General features: G+C 37.1%; 1 protein-coding gene across 3 annotated transcripts; it reads left to right on the forward strand.

Moving 5' to 3' along the window:
* Positions 1–1,035: 1,035 nt before the first annotated feature.
* On the forward strand, positions 1,036–18,221 carry LOC148364474 (serine/threonine-protein phosphatase 6 regulatory ankyrin repeat subunit C-like). 3 transcript variants are annotated; one of them, XM_088338568.1, is made up of 28 exons: positions 1,036–1,179; positions 2,434–2,517; positions 2,603–2,681; positions 2,774–2,844; positions 2,953–3,153; positions 3,220–3,307; positions 3,884–4,026; positions 5,055–5,267; positions 5,340–5,418; positions 5,489–5,603; positions 6,395–6,516; positions 6,602–6,719; positions 6,798–6,866; positions 6,933–7,073; positions 7,159–7,209; positions 8,202–8,313; positions 8,405–8,476; positions 8,559–8,760; positions 8,836–8,923; positions 9,837–9,954; positions 10,322–10,541; positions 10,690–10,777; positions 10,860–10,943; positions 12,108–12,253; positions 12,473–12,555; positions 12,698–12,780; positions 12,875–12,966; positions 15,819–18,221. In XM_088338568.1, exons 1-28 carry the CDS (start codon positions 1,153–1,155, stop codon positions 16,058–16,060), a joined length of 3,231 nt encoding a protein of 1,076 aa, XP_088194694.1. In that variant the 5' UTR covers positions 1,036–1,152; the 3' UTR covers positions 16,061–18,221. The 3 variants fall into 3 exon arrangements, with proteins under 3 accessions (XP_088194694.1, XP_088194695.1, XP_088194693.1); XM_088338569.1 differs by having other exon boundaries at positions 6,434–6,516; XM_088338567.1 differs by having other exon boundaries at positions 5,055–5,418; positions 6,434–6,516.
* Positions 18,222–19,679: the final 1,458 nt, after the last annotated feature.

Below are 19,679 nucleotides of genomic sequence, written 5' to 3' on the forward strand. Positions count from 1 at the left end.
TCAAAATAAATGTGTTACAGTTTAATGATGAGCAGGAAAAAAAAACCCTACATTTTACATCAATATCTTCATTAAGCCTTTTCGCAATATGAACTTCGAAGGGGTAAATCCTATGAATTATTTAAGCAAAATTTCCTTTAATTCGTTAATAAGTAGCAATTGGGAAAAATACTTTTTTTTCCTGGTCAATGAATTGTACATGTTTCTTCCAAAAAGTCAATACACAAGGAACAGCTGCATTGTTCTTTTTACACAGTGATCTGACAAGTGTACTGTACTTTACAGCCTGTGTAGAGTGTAGTACATCAACTTCGAAAATAATTATTGTGATAACTTAATAAAGGCTACCAGATAGATTTATTTCAGAATACCATAGAATATAATTTCCTTAATGAAACTAGTGCAATGAAAATAATGCAATAAAACTAGCGGCAGCATTGCTCAAAAAAAAGAAAAATGAACTAATGTTAATTTACAATAATTAGACACCCTTTTTTCTAAGTTTTGTGATTTTTTGCATTCGTAAACTGAATCTAATCTTGTTTAAAGTGGTCTTTATGAACAGAGAAAAACAAAAGATTTCAACATACTCTTTGACCGCTAGGTGACACTGTGTTGTCTGTTACGAGCGAGAGCCAGTGATACATGGCATACCGTGGCGGCAGGATGCCAAACGAGCGTGGCGCCGACTTAAGTGGGGATTCCACGGTGTAAAACAAATGCAAATTTCTCGAACTGTGTTTTTTTGTATATAAAAAATAACATTGATATGATAGTTCATGTATCTTTGCCCGGCATTCAATGTTTTTTTAACTGGATAAAAGTTTTCCGTACCACTAGGTGGCACTAAATATTACAGACTGTAACAAAAGTTTCCCCTGACTGGTTGCAACAAAACAACCATCAAAATTTCCAAAATATCTGAGTTTAGAAATTTTTAGTTTAGAACGTGTTACTGTACTTGTCTCAGCTGTCGGGAAAATGGATAAACCTGTTAAATCATTTAGACTTGTCATCACGTTGTTGTGACATCTCGCGAGATGTTCTCACCCACCACTAACGTACTCGCTAACAAGGCTAACAAGCTGCTGCCGATGAATATCATGTACACACACAAGGCGTGAATGAAAGAGCCAAGAGGAGATTTGAGGAATGGAGTGTAGAGATATAAAGGACCAGGTAACATAAACTTATCGTGGTGACTAAAATATTGGTTGTTTCTTAACTTGGAATAACAGTCGCTTGACTAGACGATATTTCGAGCAAAGTTTGCTAACAGGCTTACGGCTTCGACAACTGTTAAAAACGTCGTGTAGAAATATTTACGCTTAAATTCACAGTTGATCTTTTTTTCACAATTGTGCTTTAGTTAAGTCGAGATAGAAATGCTACTGATAGTGTACACGTCACACTCGATTTCCTAAAAATAATTCTGATATAACATTCATAACATAGCTGTCGACCTCAGCCAGTTACCCTATTAATACAATAATAAACTTTACAAACACAATGCATTATTTACTCCCAGCAAGACATATTACGTTGGATGAAAAAGATAACTTGCAAACAATTTTATTTCACTTACTAAAAAAAAAAATTCTTTCAACATCTTCATTAGTTCTAACCCACCTTGCAGTAAATTCAGTTTATAAGTAGCAAAAGGCTGGCCTGGAGAAGTATGGGCGCCACCAGGCTGTAGTTGCCCAAGACACTCCACATTAAATGGTGACCTTATTGGTTAATGTATCACACCAACACATGGGGGGAAAAAAAAAGAAATCCTGCATAAAAAATGATTTGTCAATAACTAGAGGAACCCCACACCATACGTATATAATACGAGAAAAACGTTTAAGTTGACAGGTATATCATAAGTGCACTTACAATTTTCAATAAAAAATGTAGCTTTTTTGGGGGGGGGATAACCAGTTAAAAATCCGATAATCACAGAGTTATCATTTCAGACTTTTGTGCAGTTTTGCATGTCATGTTTTTGCATGCATAAAATTCATAAGTAGAAGCTTTCATAAGATTTTTCCTCATGTTTTGTTGCTTATTGCTTGATTAATTACTTGCAAGGAAGAGAGTGCACAGTTATGTCAGACTTGTGTGCAGTTTTGCACGACACACGCTATGTTTTTGTACTGCATAGTATTAATAAGTCAATGTTTTGATAAACTTCTTTATATTTTGTTGCTTATTGTATGATAAATTACTTGAAAGAAGTAGGGGGCACAGAGTTATCTTTTCAGTTTTGCACATTACCTTTTTTTATTATATACTATGAATCATTTAATGATTTGTTAAGCTCTTTCTGAATATTTTGTTGCTTATTACGTAATAAATGACTTACAAGACCTAATTTCTACTGTTGTCCTGGCGTTGAGTTGTGTTTAACTGTTTAATACTATTTTTCTCACATGGCTTTTTCAGAGTCCGCTGATCCAGGCTATTTTCAGCCAAAATACAGATGAAGTGACGTTTTTGTTGAGCTATAGAGAAGATGTCAATTCATTGGTAATTTCCGTCCATGTTCACTTTTTGGGGGGGAGTTCATTTTTACAACATTTCTTGCTTGATGCTTTAAGTCATGTTTACACAGGATTATGAACAAAGCACACCCCTTCATGCTGCTGCCTACCTTGGCAACATTCACATTATGGAACTCCTGATCACCGCAGGTATGAACTGAAATATCTAATAGGGTCTAAATCATGGAAATATTGCTTTCAATTTAAAAACAAACCACAAAGCTTTGTTTCTAATCCAATAGGTGCCAATGTCAATGCTAAAGACCAGGGTTTGTTGACTCCATTGCATCGAGCAGCTGCCTCTCGAAATGAAGTACAACCCTAACCCCCTCACATTTAATCAAATTATTAAGAAAAAAATCACACAAAAAGTTTTGTATTGAAATGCCCTTGATATTTAATTTTTATTAAATCTCTCCAGAAAGCTGTGGAGCTGCTGTTACAGCACTGCGCCGAGATCAACACACGGGACAAATTCTGGCACACGCCGCTCCACATGGCTGCGGCAAACTGGGCTACAGGCTGTGCTGAATCTCTTATACCTCATATGTGCAGTCTGGATGTTTACGACCGCTCAGGAAGAACACCTTTGCATCACGCAGCACACAGTGGACATGGAGAGGTACCCTTTTAAAAAGGCATTCACTGATGTGTTCTTGTTCGCGTTAATTTACATCACTGTTTTTAGATGGTGAATTTGCTTCTTAGCCGGGGTGCCAACGCAAGTAGCAAAGACAAAAAGGAAAGGCAGCCAATTCACTGGGCTGCATATCTAGGTGAGTTTGGGTGATAGACACCCAATCAGTTTATTGTTATATTTACTAATATTTCAAATTAAACACCCACATTTATGATTACAAAAATTGCACTTCATTCGCAAATAATAAATCTGGACCTCCTGGAAGGTAATTGTGGAAATGTTTCTGTGACTCTTTATACAAAAAGGGCACTGTAGTTCCCGCAACTAAAAATAAAACCCCGTACAACCCTCGCCTGCAGACGTTGTTTATTTCCCCTGATAATAACATGTGATCCCGAATAAACGGCTCTGTTGTCGTGTGTTCACACTTCTTTCTTGTCCTTCACTATGCTGGTGTTTATCACTCTGTAACACAAACGGAAAGAGACTATAGCAGGTGGCCATTTGTTGACCATAAATAAAAAGTATATCAACAAGACAACAAGGTCAAAATATGCATAGCGCAAGTCACCTCATGTCAACATATTCACGGATAATAAACTACAATAAGTAATGTAAATCTGCACTCATTACTTTGGTAATTAAAAAGTCACGGAAACTTATTTTTTGCAGAATAGTGGCTGGAATTGTCTACATTGTGATTTTCCCTTAGGACATTTGGACATTGTGAAGATGTTGGTATCTCACGGTGCTGATGTATCCTGCAAAGACAAATATGGCTACACACCGCTGCATGCTGCATCTATAAGCGGACATTTAGATGTGGTCACATATCTTTTGGAACTTGGAGTGGAGGTATAGGTTCTTTTTTTTTACCAGTTAATGAATTTTTTTTTCTGTCAAGTACTTTAAATTCTAAATGTTCTCATATCGTCAATTTTTGTTACATAAATTTCCCCCTAAAATCAATGACAAATGATTTTGAAGAAACCCTTTACATTTTAACAAAGTAATTTTATTGCAAATTGAATGATGATGAATTTTTCCAAGCAAAATGTTCACAAAGGGTAGTAGCTGTTGTAAATAACCATGTCCTAAAACAAGGATGTTTTTTGCACCAATACTGTACTACCCATTTTTTTTTTTTAATCTTTGGGAATGGGTGAGTACCATCCTTATTTAAAGGTGCACTTAAGTGGCCGGTTTACACTCAGAATTTTGAAACCAAAGGGATGATACATTTTTATTGAATGGAGGAAACACGGCATGTTGCGGTTTAAATGCACTTCTTCGAAAATATATGTCATCTTTTAGTGGGAAGTGCAAATTATATGTACTTTTGAAATGAGTATCTGGTATTGCTATCTACTACGTGTGTTTAGTATTGGTCTGAATTAAAGTGTTATTGCATACCCCTCATAAAATAAATCTGTAGTCATGTCGACATGTTATTCCTGCCAGGATTATTTCTCAGGGGTCCAAAAACCTTTAAGACATTTTTGAATCACATTTCCCACTCAGACAGATATATCTTGAAAAGATTAAAAACTGTCAATTTTTAATAACTTAACTTTTCACAATCCTTTAAACTATTAGAGCATTGTACAACCCTTAACTCCCAAAAAAATAATGAATGATTGGCTTTAATGTGATTCCTACAATCTTACAAATAATTTGGAGGGCTTCTCCTTTTAGTGCAAAGTAAAGATAAAACGTGAAAAAATATATTATTTTTAAATCTGAAACGAAATTCATTAATGATATATAATATGGACCTATTCCCAGTGGTAGTTGTCAAGTCTCTGTAAAATTGATTTCTTATTTAGGGTTAATTGAGGACTCCCTTTCTCTTGCTTTTACCCCCCTAATGCTCTCCCTTCAAGACTGATGAACAGAACACATTTGGGAACGCAGCACTTCACATGGCTTGCCATACGGGCCAGGAGACAGTGGCCTATGAGCTCATCAATTGTGGTGCCCACATCAACCAGCCCAACAGTCACGGCATCACACCGCTGCACTTAGCCGCTGCATCCTCCAGCGGCGTGCTGTGCGCCGAGCTGCTAGTCAATAACGGGGCTGATGTCAACATGCAGGTCAGCGGGGCGGAAACCGGAGGAAATTATCTCCTCGAAACATCTTATCTCACTAAAATAATTCCTCAACAGAGTAAAGAAGGAAAGAGCCCTTTGCATTTGGCCGCTATGCATGGCCGATTCACAGGCTCCCAAATTCTTATCCAAAACGGTAAGGAAATTAAAAGATTCCTTCATCTTAGAGCGGGTGGTCTACTTAATTAATTCAATCTTTTGTTTAGGTGGTGAAGTTGACTGCGTCGACATGTACGGCAACACACCTCTCCATGTTGCTGCCCGACATGGCCAGGAATTGTTGATTAGCACTTTGCTGACGAATGGGGCTGACAAAGCCAAGTAGGAGATATTTTTTAAATAGTTGCAGAATACTCATGTAAATATGTACTGAGTTTTAAATGCTTCTGAATGTGTTAATAACTTAAGAAAGGGCAAAAGATAACCACTCTTCATACATAAAATACATATTGGTGAAGTTTTTTTTTGTCAGTACAGTACCAGTTATTATAATGGATTTAGTTTTTATTTATGTTTTAGTGTAGAGCATTTTGTCAATTGAACAACTGTTATTTTTTGTTTTTATTCATCATCAGTCGACTCATCTCAATTTTTATAAAACCCCGCCAAATGGGGGCATGTTTTTAATTAAAAAAAATATATATATATTATGAGGTTGCATTATCAATGATGGTGAGACTTTTCAATATTTTAACTGAGAAAAAATACAGATTTCAAAAGATAAATTGAATGTTTCCAGTTAATGGTGAAAGCTATTCTCACCAAATTATATTTTGTTATTATTTAATGGACGCTTTAACTGCCAAAACCTTTTCTGCAAATTTTTAAATGCTTCTGCTTCCTTCGAAGAAAGTAAAACGCTTGTATGTTTTTTTTACCTGTAGAAAACATCAGATGGTTTCTTTAAACGTCATAATCCCATACTTGTGTGGATTTCTCATTAAAAAAAGTATTTGCAGTGATAATGACTACTTTTAGCAGATACTTTAATACACACTTAGTTAAGTATTATTATGCAGTCAATTATAGCCAGTAATATAAAATGGTGTGAAATCAAATAAACACATTCAAAGAAACTTACTGTACTAACGTGTTCAAATGGCTTGTTATAGAATTCTGCCACCTTTTCATTTTATCAACCAAATCTGCAGGCAAGGGATGGATGGAATGCTTCCATTACACATGGCAGCATTGTATGGCTATTCCGACTCTTGTCGCAAGTTGCTCACAAATGGTAAGAAATCATCTGACGGCTGAAACTTAGGAAGCGTTTACTTTCAACATTTACTTAAGAGCACTTTTGCCCGTGTATCTTATAGGCCAATACTACAACATTATGCACTCTCCGACCGGCTCCCAGACACCATCATTTGGCTTCGATATAAACACACAGGATGAACTCGGGAGGACCTGTTTGCATGCAGCTGCATTTGGAGGGTAGCTCACTCAACCATAATCTTAAACATTAACAGACAAATGTTCCGTTAAAATGAATTTTTCATGTGCTTTTGCCAGAAATGTGGACTGTCTTAATATGCTGATTAACAATGGAGCTGAAGTTGACGTAAAGGATCATTTGGGAAGGTAAACAATTCCCTTCTTCAAAGTTGCCGAGACAGGTTATTAATATTCCTCATCTGCCTCCCACAGATCTCCATTGCACTATGCTGCAGTCAATGGTAACAGCCAGTGTACAATCACGCTAGTGAGAGGCGGGTCAGAGATCAACGAGTCAGACCTGATGGGCTGCAGCCCCCTGCACTACGCTGCTGCATCACACACTTTCTTCGGGTGAAGTCCTAAGCAATAACAAGCAAAATTTTATTTTGGTTTAATGTGCAAGGTAAAGAAAAATGTTCTTCATCTTTCCGCTTAGAGGGGAGACGAGCTCTGACTCCAGATTGGAAAAGGAACAAGAAGCCTCTCTGTGTGTAACTGTTTTATTTTTGAAAAGTTTAATGGTCATCTGATCTAGTTGCAAAAGGGTAACGCATTATTAAGAAGGTACAGAAGTTCAAAACCACAGCAAAATAAAACTAAAAATATAGGTGTATATAAACGAAAATTTTACAACCCATGTCAACCAATTATCTTTTTATGTTTACTGAGAACAATGATGTCATACTAGATAAATTTTAGTCAACGGCAAATGGCCACCCCCTCAAATGAATTTTTAAAAAATTACTCATTTGAGATTTTTCCAACCTAAGATGTGCAAGAATACAAAACATACTGTTCTGCTGACTCTTATTTTAGTAAGCAAATGTTCTTTAAACAAATTGTAAAATAAGAATTTGTATAATTTGTGGTTTATTTTAAGCTGTCATTTGTTCTGTAAGATACATTGGCTCATTTCGGCCGATTTTTTTTTTGTCAACAAAAAATTCAAATGAGCAAAAAAGTTCCAAATATAAATAAAGTAATAGAAAAATATTAGCTAAGTTATCTCATATGGCTCGTAATTTTGATAATTTAAAATTGTATTTCCTGATTTGTTCTAAGAAGTAATTTTAGTGAAATAAAACCAGAACAAATAAATACTTATTAATTTTAAATAATCTTGGTCATTTTATTTTTTACCAAGTTTAATAGTGTACATAAAATAAGTAGTCAGAAAATTTTTTTTGTTTGTTTTTGCAGTGAAACTTTTTTTTTTAATCAGTGTTATAGATTGACTTCCTATTTAAGTTTCACTTTCGGGGCAATATATATGAACAGTTTTCACCCTTATATTAGCCCCTGTAGAACTGACATGTTAATTAGGAAAGGGCCTAAAAAATAAAGATTGTTCTGAAAACAGGTGGCATTTTTATTGAGAGTTATCAGTAAAAACGTATAGATGATCTTTTTGGTTTTCAGTAGTTTAAATGAAAAATGATTGTTACATTGCCTATGTTTGGCTGTTGTCCTTTTTTTCAGGTGTCTGGAGTATTTGCTGGACAATGGAGGCAATCCAACAGTCAAGAACACAAAAGGTTACAGTGCTGTCCACTATGCAGCAGCTTACGGCAACAAGCAGCATTTGGAGATGGTCAGTGCTCAATTTAAATGTCCAACCTTGCTTTAGTTCATTTTTATCATTTAAGCTACTTCATGTTTACTTCTTTATTTTCCATTTGAAGCTGCTGGTGATTTCTTTCAACTGTCTGGAAGAGGCTGAGAGCAACATCCCCGTTAGTCCACTGCACTTAGCCGTGAGTGGTGTCAATCCATCCTGATATCTTGTTTGTGGTCTGCGGGCAGCTGCCTCTTGCAACACTTGTGTCATGCTGACAGGCGTATTACGGTCATCGAGAGGCCCTGTGTTTGCTGTGTGAAACGTTAGTCAGTCTGGATGTGCGAGACATCGAGGGGCAAACCGCCCTCCACCTCGCTGCTCTAAGGGGCTTCACCTCGTGTGTGGAGGTGCTACTGGAACATCAAGCTTCCTGCACTCTGAAGGAGCATAAGCGCAAGAGGACGGCTCTCCATGCAGCAGGTTGGACCGACAAAGGAGGCATTTTTATTATCGGCAAATGTTTTGATTGCTTAAGGTAGTTCTATGCATTTGCAGCCGCAGAAGGCCATGTGGACTGTCTTCTTTTGCTTGTGAATAGAGAAAACAGTGCTGGTGTTATTGACAGCCAAGACACACAAGGACAGTGAGTTATTTTTTTTTGTATTTAAATTGTTTTATTTGAAACCAGAGGACCGTTGGCATTTTGCCATTTACATCAACACAATTTGCTTTCTTTTATGCTAGCTTACTAATAGGTCATAGATTGGATGAGAGAAAGTATTGTGATCTTGTACTTACTTTTAGAATTAGGTAAGAGGCACCAACTCAATATTTTGGTCAATTTGAACCATTATTCTGAGTTGTTTGATACAAAAGTAGACTATTGTTTGTGTTGTTCTAAACAAAACTACCCAGACTGTTGAGTAAAAAAATGGACAATTTTTTAAAAATATATAATTCAAAAAAACTTTGTTGAAACTTCTTATGCAACTAAACTAAATAATTCAATTTTCGGGGGGAAGTTATTTCTGCAAATTCACAGGACGTTGGATCAAATCAACCTAAGTATTGGGATGGTCCATTTTCAACCTAAATTTTGGTTAATTTAAACCCAAGTGTGTTTAGACTGACCTGTGAAGCATCTTACAAAGAGATAATTATATAATAATACTTATATAGGTATATTTAACATTTACACAAATGATGATCATTATTTCATCGTACTGAAAGGTTGTGACAGTCTGTCTCCTTGAATGTATGATACACCGTATGCCAACGTGACCATGTTGTGCCAACAAAACTAGGTTTAGACTGTCGAAATAACTGACAAAAAAAATCCGACAGGTGTTTTGGAGCCATAAATTCATTATGTTGGTAGGACTATTAGAAAATTTGCCATTACGTATAGCAAAAGAAATTTTTGATTTCCAGCCCATGTATATATTTTTACTTTTACGCAAACAAAATGTGCGTGTATAGAATTTTGTTTGACTTGGCTGACATGCTTTCCAGTCCATAACACCTGCAAACTAAATTTACACGCTTTTTTTTCTTAGGACTGCTCTCATGTTAGCAGCTCTGGGTTGCCACACAGATTGCGTCCACATCTTGTTGGAGAAAGGAGCAAATCCGGATGCTGCTGACAAAAGGGGCTTCACTGCATTACACCGAGCTGTACGTTATCTGCGTGGGTGTGTTTTGTCGGTAAAACAGAATGTCCAAACTTTGGGTAAGGGGGTAATTGGTGGCCCCTGACATTTTTCAGTGGCCCAGAGTATATACTAAAAAAGTGTGCTCTTTTTTTCTGCAATAATGCAAACTCACTCTTCATAATTTTGAAAATAAATTAATACATTTTCATTCTAATTCATAAATTTGGTAAAATCCTTAATTAAAATATTAGAACACTATTTCGATTTAATGACTAATTAAACTAAAACAAGAAGAATGCCCCTTTTCATTCGTGATGTTTCACAATACAGGAAAAACTTTAGACACCTCTGCTGTAAATATTTATTACTCTCTGTCATTTTCCCTGTAGGCCATGCTCGGTAGCAGCGACAGTACAACAGCTTTATTGGAACACGGCGCCTCTGCTCTATGTCGAGACTCTCAGGGAAGGACGCCACTCCATCTTGCTGCCTCCTGCGGCCACACGCGGATACTGCAAGATTTGCTACAAGCAGCAGTGAAAGCAGATCCGCTGGATTCCATGTTGGATTACAGAGGCTTCACACCCACTCACTGGGCAGCCTACCATGGTAATAAATAACAGGAAGTAGCACATTTTTCGGTTGGTTCATTACTAATTAGAGAGCAATTAAAGGAGGCTTGTATTATTGCTACGAATCCAAAACATCCTTACTGTAACAAAACATAAAATAATTTGTACATGTGTGTCTTTTGTAGGCCATGAAGGATGTTTACACATTTTACTTGAAAACAAGCTTTTTGGCAACCAGGAAGGAAATTGCTTCAACCCATTGCACTGTGCTTTGTGAGTCCTATTTATTTTGTTTTCTGCTGGAAATCATTTTTATGAACTTAAAGGATTGTAGTTTTTATTTTTGCTTTTACAGAATTAAAGGGTATGATGCTGCTGCTGAACTTTTTGTAAAGACAGTCGGCCTACAACTAGTTAAAATTAGTGATGCTAAAGGAAGGTAACTATGTTCTTGAAGAAATGTTCTAAAAAAAAACACAACCTCTTTTTCTTAACAGTGCAGTGTTTCCTATAAAATTGGGAGATGTGGGTGGGTGGATAGTGTCCAGGGTTATGCTCGCCTGGACATTTTAAATTAAACTCATAGATCAGGTTAATTTTTAGAGCAAAATCAAGAACCTAGATCTATGATGAATGTGTGCTCTTGTGAATCATAAATACACTAGTTATGAAATGCAATGACACAAGTCACAACCACAAAGCATTGTAAACAAAACGGTTATTTAATGCAAAAAATCTGCCCGTCATCTCATTAGACTAAAAATAACTAGTGATGTTCAGATGCTGATGCTTTAGTATTTTATGGTATTGTATCAGACCAAATCACTGATAAGATTTTTCAATTGAATTCAATTTTTTTTCTTATTGGTGATTTGGTAGATCTCAGTATTAAATATCAATACCGCTGCTTTTGCGGTTTCTGTTATGACAGGATGCTGGTTCTTCTTTGATGGTTTACAGGAGGTTATTGTGATGTGCAGCTTAAGAGCTAGTTGGGACCTGTGTCCACCAAAAGGTTTTCCTGCCCTGAGCGAATTTTTTAAATTGCTTGCAATAACAGGGCTGCATTTTTACGCTCTTTCGAAAACGCCAGCAGCATGCGACAAGGCCCTGGGCAGGTTTTCTCTGCGGACAGCTCTCTGCTAAAGCTATAATTCTGGTCTACGAGAGTTGACAAATGTTCAACTCATGGAAAACACAACTTTTGCCAATGTAAAATTTTACCCAGACGTCTGATTACAGTGCAGGCGAGGCAATACAAACCCCGCAACAACTGAGTTAAGGGTTCGCATTTTAGCATGGAGTTGTGGGGCTGACTGACGAAGGTTCCTTCTGACAGAGATGTGTAGCACAAATAAAACACCCTGGCGTTTGCAATCATTTGTAGAAAGGGAAATCTAAAAGTTTTTTTTTTAATAACTTCACATTCATATATATTTAAAAATATTGTATTTTTTGATAATACAAGTTTATGAGACTCTGGGGGGGACAATTTAACCCTAGCGGGCCCGCCTTAATCTCCATATGTATGGGAAACACTGCATTGTCGTTAAGTAGTAATCATGAATCTTAATCATAACCCCACCAAATGAAACGATTTTAGGACACCGCTGCATGCTGCTGCATACTCTGGAAGTGTTCCAGGGCTCCAAATGCTATTGGCCAAGGGGGCCGAACTTGACGCCGCAGACCAGAGGGGGTTCTCCGCTTTGATGATAGCCGCTGATTGCGGACATACCACGGCTGTTGGTACGCGTGTTTTCACTGTGTAAACATATCTCCTGTCTAACATCAATCCCAGCAGGAAACTTTGATCACAATTTATTTCTGTTTATGACCATTTTATTTATTATAAATGTACCCCATTTGCATGGTTAGAATAATACATGTTTTTCTTTCTGTAACTGGTCACTGTACAGGAGACCCCCACATAAAGAAGAAAAGTTATATTTCTATTGTGCATTTCAGAGTTCTTGCTGCACAAGGCGAAGCCAGACCTGAGCCTCGTGGATATCAATAATAACACAGCCCTTCACTTAGCGTGCACTAAGGTCAAACACACAAACAAGCGCATGAATTATTTGGCACTCAATGGCACATTAATGTTTGCATCCCAATTGTATTAAGAGCAATACAGTTAAGCTCTCTTCTGTATATAAAGGATAATTTTTTTTTTAACTTATTTTCCTACAGGGTCATGAAATGTGCGCCCTCTTGCTTCTGGGAGAAATTAGTGACCATACCCTCATAAATGCCACGAATAGTGCACTACAAATGTAAGTTGGCTTCTGTTTAGCCACTCGTGATGACTTTTTTTGAATATCCAATTATTGGCTTGGATTTGATAATGACATCCCTTTGCCGCTCCAGGCCCCTTCACATTGCAGCAAGGAAGGGCCTGGCAACCGTTGTACAGGTGCTACTTAGCAGAGGAGCAGCAGTCATGGCTGTGGATGTTGAAGGTTAGCAATTTGTGTTAAATAATAATTACAGCATATTATGTCTCAGAACCTATTAAAAGGGACGGGAGAAGATGGACCAAAAAAATCAAATCTCGATTTTATCAGTCAGTCTGAACTAGGAATGCATAGAAATTACGGGACATATGTTTATTGAACAGATAATTTAAAAAAAAAGAAAGCCATATTTATCTGTCCTACAACAACAAAAACACAACACTATTTTTTTAAGTTATACGCTTATAAAGTGTGCTATATAATGGCATTGCAGAAAAAACCATGGAAAAAAGACACAAAACATGACTGCTTATATTTAGTGTATTTTTTAACTATACAGACACATTTTTAACCAACTTGCCGAAATGATTGCTCGTTTAAAGCGTCGTTGTTCTTACTATACCTAAAATATTGTGTTAAAACTTTGCCTGTTTTTTCATATATTTTACACTTATTGGTAGATATTTGTGTAATCGTATTTATATTTTCTGATCTAAATATTTTTTCGATATTTTAAGAATTATTTTTGTCTAACGTGAAAAAAATATAGAGCTGGGGTCGCCAACCTTTTTCAAACTGAGGGCAATTTTTTGTTACTGATTGATGCGAAGGGCTGCGATTTTGTTATGCATTTCTAAGATAACAATTCAAGTTATGACTTATGTTGTTGCTATATTATCACCGGGTTGTAATTATTAGAAGTTAAGTCAACCACTAATATATCATGGACGTTAGAAATCAAATTTACTAGAAAATCGCAATGACCTACCCCTGGTGAGCTATTTTCAGAACCTGTCTGCGGGATACTCGGGTGTTTTTAGGGGGCGCCCTGGAGCCTCTGGGCATCACGTAGGAGACCCCTGATGTAGAGAGTAGTCTGCATATCATGTTGGTTATCTGTATCAATATCAGTCTAGAGAAGGACAATTTTATCTGCACTGGTAGGATCAGACATACTGGACTGTCGCAGAAAATTAGAATATTGTGATAAAGTTCTTTATTTTCTGTAATGCAATTAAAAAAACAAAAATGTCATACATTCTGGATTCATTACACATCAACTGAACTATTTCAAGCCTTTTATTATTTGAATATTGCTGAATTTGGCTTACAGCTTAAGAAAACTCAAAAATCCTATCTCACAATATTAGAATATCATGAAAAAGTATACAAGAAGGCTATTCAACTAATCACCTGAATCATCTAATTACCTCGAAACACCTTGCGAGGGTTTCCTGAGCCTTAAAAACACTCAGCTTGGTTCAGTAAACTAAATCACAAGTATGGGGAAGACTGCTGATCTGACTGCTGTCCAGAGGACCATCATTGATACCCTCCATCAGGAGGGTAAGACACAAAAAGAAATTTCTCAAAGAGCAGGCTGTTCACAGAGTGCAGTTTCAAAGCATATCCACAAAAAGTCTGTTGGAAGGGAAAAATGTGGCCGGAAACGCTGCACAACCAAGAGAGATGACCGCAGCCTTAACAAAATTGTGAAGAAGAGCCGCTTCCAGAATTTGCGGGAGCTTCAAAGACAGTGGGCTGAAGCTGGAGTCCAGGTATCAAAAGCCACAGTTCACAGACGTGTCCGGGAAATGGGCTACAATAGCCGTATTCCCATGGTCAAGCCACTTCTGAACTCAAGACAACGGAAGAAGCGTCTGACTTGGGCTATGAAGAAGAAGCACTGGACAGTTGCAGAGTGGTCCAAAGTCCTCTTTTCAGACGAAAACAAGTTTTGCATTTCATTTGGAAGTCAAGGCGCCAGAGTCTGGAGAAAGGCTGGAGAGGAGCAAAATCCAAGTTGCTTGAAATCCAGTGTGAAGTTCCCACAGTCAGCAATGGTTTGGGGAGCCATGTCAGCTGCTGGTGTTGGTCCACTGTGTTTTATCAAGTCCAGAGTAAATGCAACTGTGTACCAAGAGATTTTAGAGCACTACATGCTTCCATCTGCTGAAAAGCTCTATGGAGATGAGGATTTCATTTTCCAGCATGATCTGGCACCTGCCCACAGTGCCAAAACCACCAGTAACTGGTGCACTGACCATGGCATCACTGTCCTTGATTGGCCTGCTAATTCCCCTGACCTGAACCCCATCGAGAATTTGTGGGGTATAGTTAAGAAGAAGATGAAAGACACCAGACCTGCAAATGCAAATGAGCTGAAGGCCGCTATCGAAGCATCCTGGGCATCAATAACACCTCAGCAATGCCACAGGCTGATTGCCTCCATGCCACGCCGGATTGATGCAGTAATCCGTGCAAAAGGATTCCCAACCAAGTACTGAGTGCATCAATGGACATTTTCAAATGTTTGATTTAGTTTTACTGTTATAAAATTATTTTTTTACTTGGTCTGAGGAAGTATTCTAATATTATTTTGAGATAGGATTTTTGAGTTTTTTTCAGCTGTAAGCCAAAATCAGCAATATTCAAATAATAAAAGGCTTGAAATAGTTCAGTTGATGTGTAATGAATCCAGAATGTATGACATTTTTGTTTTTTTAATTGCATTACAGAAAATAAAGAACTTTATCACAATATTCTAATTTTCTGAGACAGTCCAGTATATTGTGCATCACTATTCCGAACAATTGCAATTTGAATTGATATTAAAGAAATATATGAAATTGGTTTTAATGCAAAAGGAATCATTCATCATCATATGCACTAATTAAAAAAGAAAAGGAAAGTGCCCATAGCCTTTCATTAAATCACACGCACCAGGTTTCGTTGATTCTTTTTTTTAACCTCTTGAATTCCTATCTTTGATTTTCTGATTTAGTACATTTTAAATTGACAAATTAAATGCCCAGCCCTACTCGCAAGATGCCGAAACCTTTTGTTCCCCTTTGCAGGTCACACCCCAGCTTTGGCGTGTGCCCCTAACAAGAAAGTAGCTGACTGCCTGGCCCTGATCCTCTCCACCATGAAGCCTTTTCCTCTCCGAGAAACAAACACCAACACGGCCTCCTGCTTTAACCCATCGCTGAATAATTGCGGCATCGCCGCTGTTTGCGGTCCCAACGGAAGCTTGCGTCTCTCCTACGTCAAGGGTGGTTCGGGCTCCATCGGCCTGCACCAGTGTCTCACGGAGTGAGCCGTTCTATTATTGCTTCATCTTTTGATGCCATTTTATGTGTACTTTACCCTAGGTTTATATAGCATCATTTACTAACAGTGTCTCTAAAGCAGGGATGTCAAACTCATTTTGGCTCTGGGGCTGGATCCAGATTTTCTGTCAGGCGTGCCGGATCAGTAAAAGAACTCCAAATTTTTAGATTTGATTCTCAGTACTATGCTTTATTATTCAGCGTATATTAGTAAACACCCTTACACACAATAATCCCTCGGTTATCATGGTTAATGGGGACCAGAACTACTACGAGTTGTAACTTCAGGTCATCTGGGTAATGCATTTGCGCAGGTGAGTCACAGGCTCGGCGTGGGTTGCTTAATGTTAACCTAGCTGTAGCAGTAGGCCGGAGCTTCAGCCTCGCTCTTAGCTTCTCTCCCTACGCCGCCTATGTCGCTTCCTGAACCTGATAACCCCCACGGAGCACCTGCCAGTCATCACCTTTCCTTTGCGCCCTTCTGACTTTCCTCAGAGTCCGATTTAATTGAATAATTTATTTTCAATGTAACAAGCCGCTGAAAGCTATCCAGCACCATGCTTCAAAGTTTGTTTTGGTGGCCACTTGTACTCCCGCCCAGCTGTTTGACATGACAGCATACATCAGCTTATCACAGTCGCGCACACACAGTCATCCCCCCACCCTATAATCACGGATGACAAGGGATCTTTTTTAAATGCAACACATTTATTTACAGTCAATGGGGAAAAATATGTTCATGTTTGGCATTGAATGTTTACTGACTTATTTCAATCAGTTGAGTAAATGCAGTTTTACACCTGAACCAATTCACCAGGCTAAACTCAACACCGCTCTCTAGTGGCCAGAAAGCACTATCGGTTCTCATTTATTTATGTAAATGACCTAAAGTCTTGCTTCTTCTTTTGACATACTGTACACAGAAATTTAGGGCGGACCGGATTAAATCATCCAACGGGCTTGATCCAGCCTACGAGCCGTATGTTTGACATGTCTGCTCTTAAGTCTTACATAAGCTAATTTTCAATCCCAGCACATGCTATTTAAGTAAAATGAAGTTGCAATTATAAAATGAAGTCAGCACACAACCCGTCCTCTTGAACTATCGTGATTTTCTTTATTATTTTGTAGTTTTCCATGTAGGGTTTCCTCTGCTGCTATAAACCAAAATGCTCCATTGTGTTTACATGTAATGTTTTTTAAATTATTGTTTTATATTATCTACCATGTAATGGTATGTTGAATCTTTTATGCAATTGAGGTGTAGCAAATACTACATAGACTATTTTATCAGTCGTATATTAGGATCTATATGTCAGCATTTTTGTATATATTTTTTTTTTCCATAAAATGAAGAAATTTTGCAGACATTAATGCTGTGTTGCATTTCGAAGCACATTTTCAATCGGTATGAGTATAGTGTTACAGAAAATATGGAAGAGAGTAGAACAAATATTAGAATAGAAGAATAGGTTTATGCTTAATTGTATTCTACATGTTTATTATGCACATGACCTTGCAACTGTTACGCCCTGGTATCCACCACAGCACATGTATCCAATATGTACTGTATGGGTTTCCAGATGAACACAATGAACAATGCATTTCTGTGTTTCAACATACTGGTATTATTTTAGATGACAAAAATATTTAAGGTAAAGCACAGGTCAAGCTCAGAAGGAAACAGTCCATTGCTAGTTTTGCTTGTCTACAAGTGACTTGTATAGTTTACTGACATTCAGTTTAAACAAAAAAAAAGAATACAGGTATGAACCATATAGAGATTTAAACATCGTCCTCAAGCATGAAATTGATTCATCATTGAATTTTAAACTGATTGTGTTGGTAGAAGTTGACTTTTCAAGAGTTTTTTTTTTCACTTAAAATGGCTTTAATGAATATGCACTCTAACAGATGATTACAACACTTGATGTCCTGCAAATAACCGTGTTTTAGAAATCTTAAGATTATTAAATCCTATGCAGTTGGGAAAAAAAAGGTTTGATTTCCACGCAAGAGTGTAAAAAATGTGTGTTAGTAATTCATACGAACAACTGTCTTCCTTACATCCAGGTTTTGACATTTTACGGTCTATAAACTTTCCTTTCTGTGGATTTAACTGAGAGAAATAAAGAGACTACTTTGTAATTAATGTGATTTCCTATTGTACTGTTAGATGTAGGACCAAGTGGTTGCCTTTTTCTATTTGTTTTTTGAATTTTGTCTTTTGCACATCTTGTCACTGTTCCAGATCACAACTCAATAGTTTTTTTTCTTTTTGTATAATTTTCATGCATCATCATTATATGGTGCACCCCAAACCACCTCTTTTAGTTATTATGAAACAGTAGTACAGAAGTGGCAAAACCTTTTGAAACACAACAATTGTGGCAAGGCAAAATATATATGCTGTAAATACGATGCATAATTTTTAGAATATGACTAATTCAGATTATAATCAAAATAAAATCTATTGAAATATCATTAGAATTTTTTTTAATAGTAGTCAAGCTTCAAAATCTCACTGCCTTTTTGATTTTTAATCCAATCTGGGGGTGGCCATTTTGCCACTTGCTGTAAATTAATATTCAGATTTTTAGATAACCAACCTAACACGTCTTCTGAGGCTGGGTAATGATTGGTTATTACTTCAGGTGCCATTCTGGCTACACCCTGATCAAAATATATATTCATTTAATCAAATTCCATGAACATAATATCTGAATTTTGTAGAGGTCACAAACCTTTTTAAAGTTGAGAGGTTCTTTTTTGCACGCATTGGCTACAAGTTGGATATAAAATAAGAAATTGATATTACTGAGGTGTTGTTATTTATAAGGGATAGAGTAGTTTACATAGATTAATCATGGGCTATTTTTAATTGAATTTTGAAATAATTGACCACATATTTGAGGACACTAATCATGCCAATGTTTTCTCATGGCAGTTGGAAATACAATACCCTTGAAAATTACAATTACTCATCACCAGGGAGCTATTTTCAGAATTGGTCTGCAGACTGACTACTCAGCTGTCGCCCGTGGGCACCATATAGATGACCCTTTTCTAAATTTGTCTTTTAGATGTTGAATGTTAGGATAAATAAATTTGAGACATTATTCAGTCCAAAATAAGCCATGTAAAATAGGTCATGCCAACCTCTAGACAATAAAAAGATGATTTTATCGCTCACTCTATTTACATACACAACCTGTTTCCAGAATATATCTATCTACCTTGGTCATATCCCTCAAGAGGGGTGACCGACAGCAACACAAACACATACAATAACAAAGAAAATAAAAGGGGGGGGGGAGCAAAAAAAAAAACACAAAGATTTTTGGACCATGGCCAACCCAATTGCCCAAACACCCAAACAAGTTAGGCACCTAAGTTGGCAATAACTTAAAAAAAACTTTTGCTACAAATACATTTCCCCCTTGTTCTTACCAACCAAAAACTGCTGAAAAAAGCAGGAACCTCAAATGATTCACATACCAACATACCAATGCACATCAGTGCTCATGGACTGACATTTTTGTCACCTACAGGAAGTGACCAGACTCTAGCTGTATAATAAAGTTTTGAACCCCCAGAGTGTTTTTA

The sequence above is a fragment of the Urocampus carinirostris genome, chromosome 6, assembly GCF_059441175.1.
Source record: "Urocampus carinirostris isolate Australia breed hairy pipefish chromosome 6, RoL_Ucar_1.0, whole genome shotgun sequence".
Classification (NCBI taxonomy): Eukaryota; Metazoa; Chordata; class Actinopteri; order Syngnathiformes; family Syngnathidae; genus Urocampus; species Urocampus carinirostris.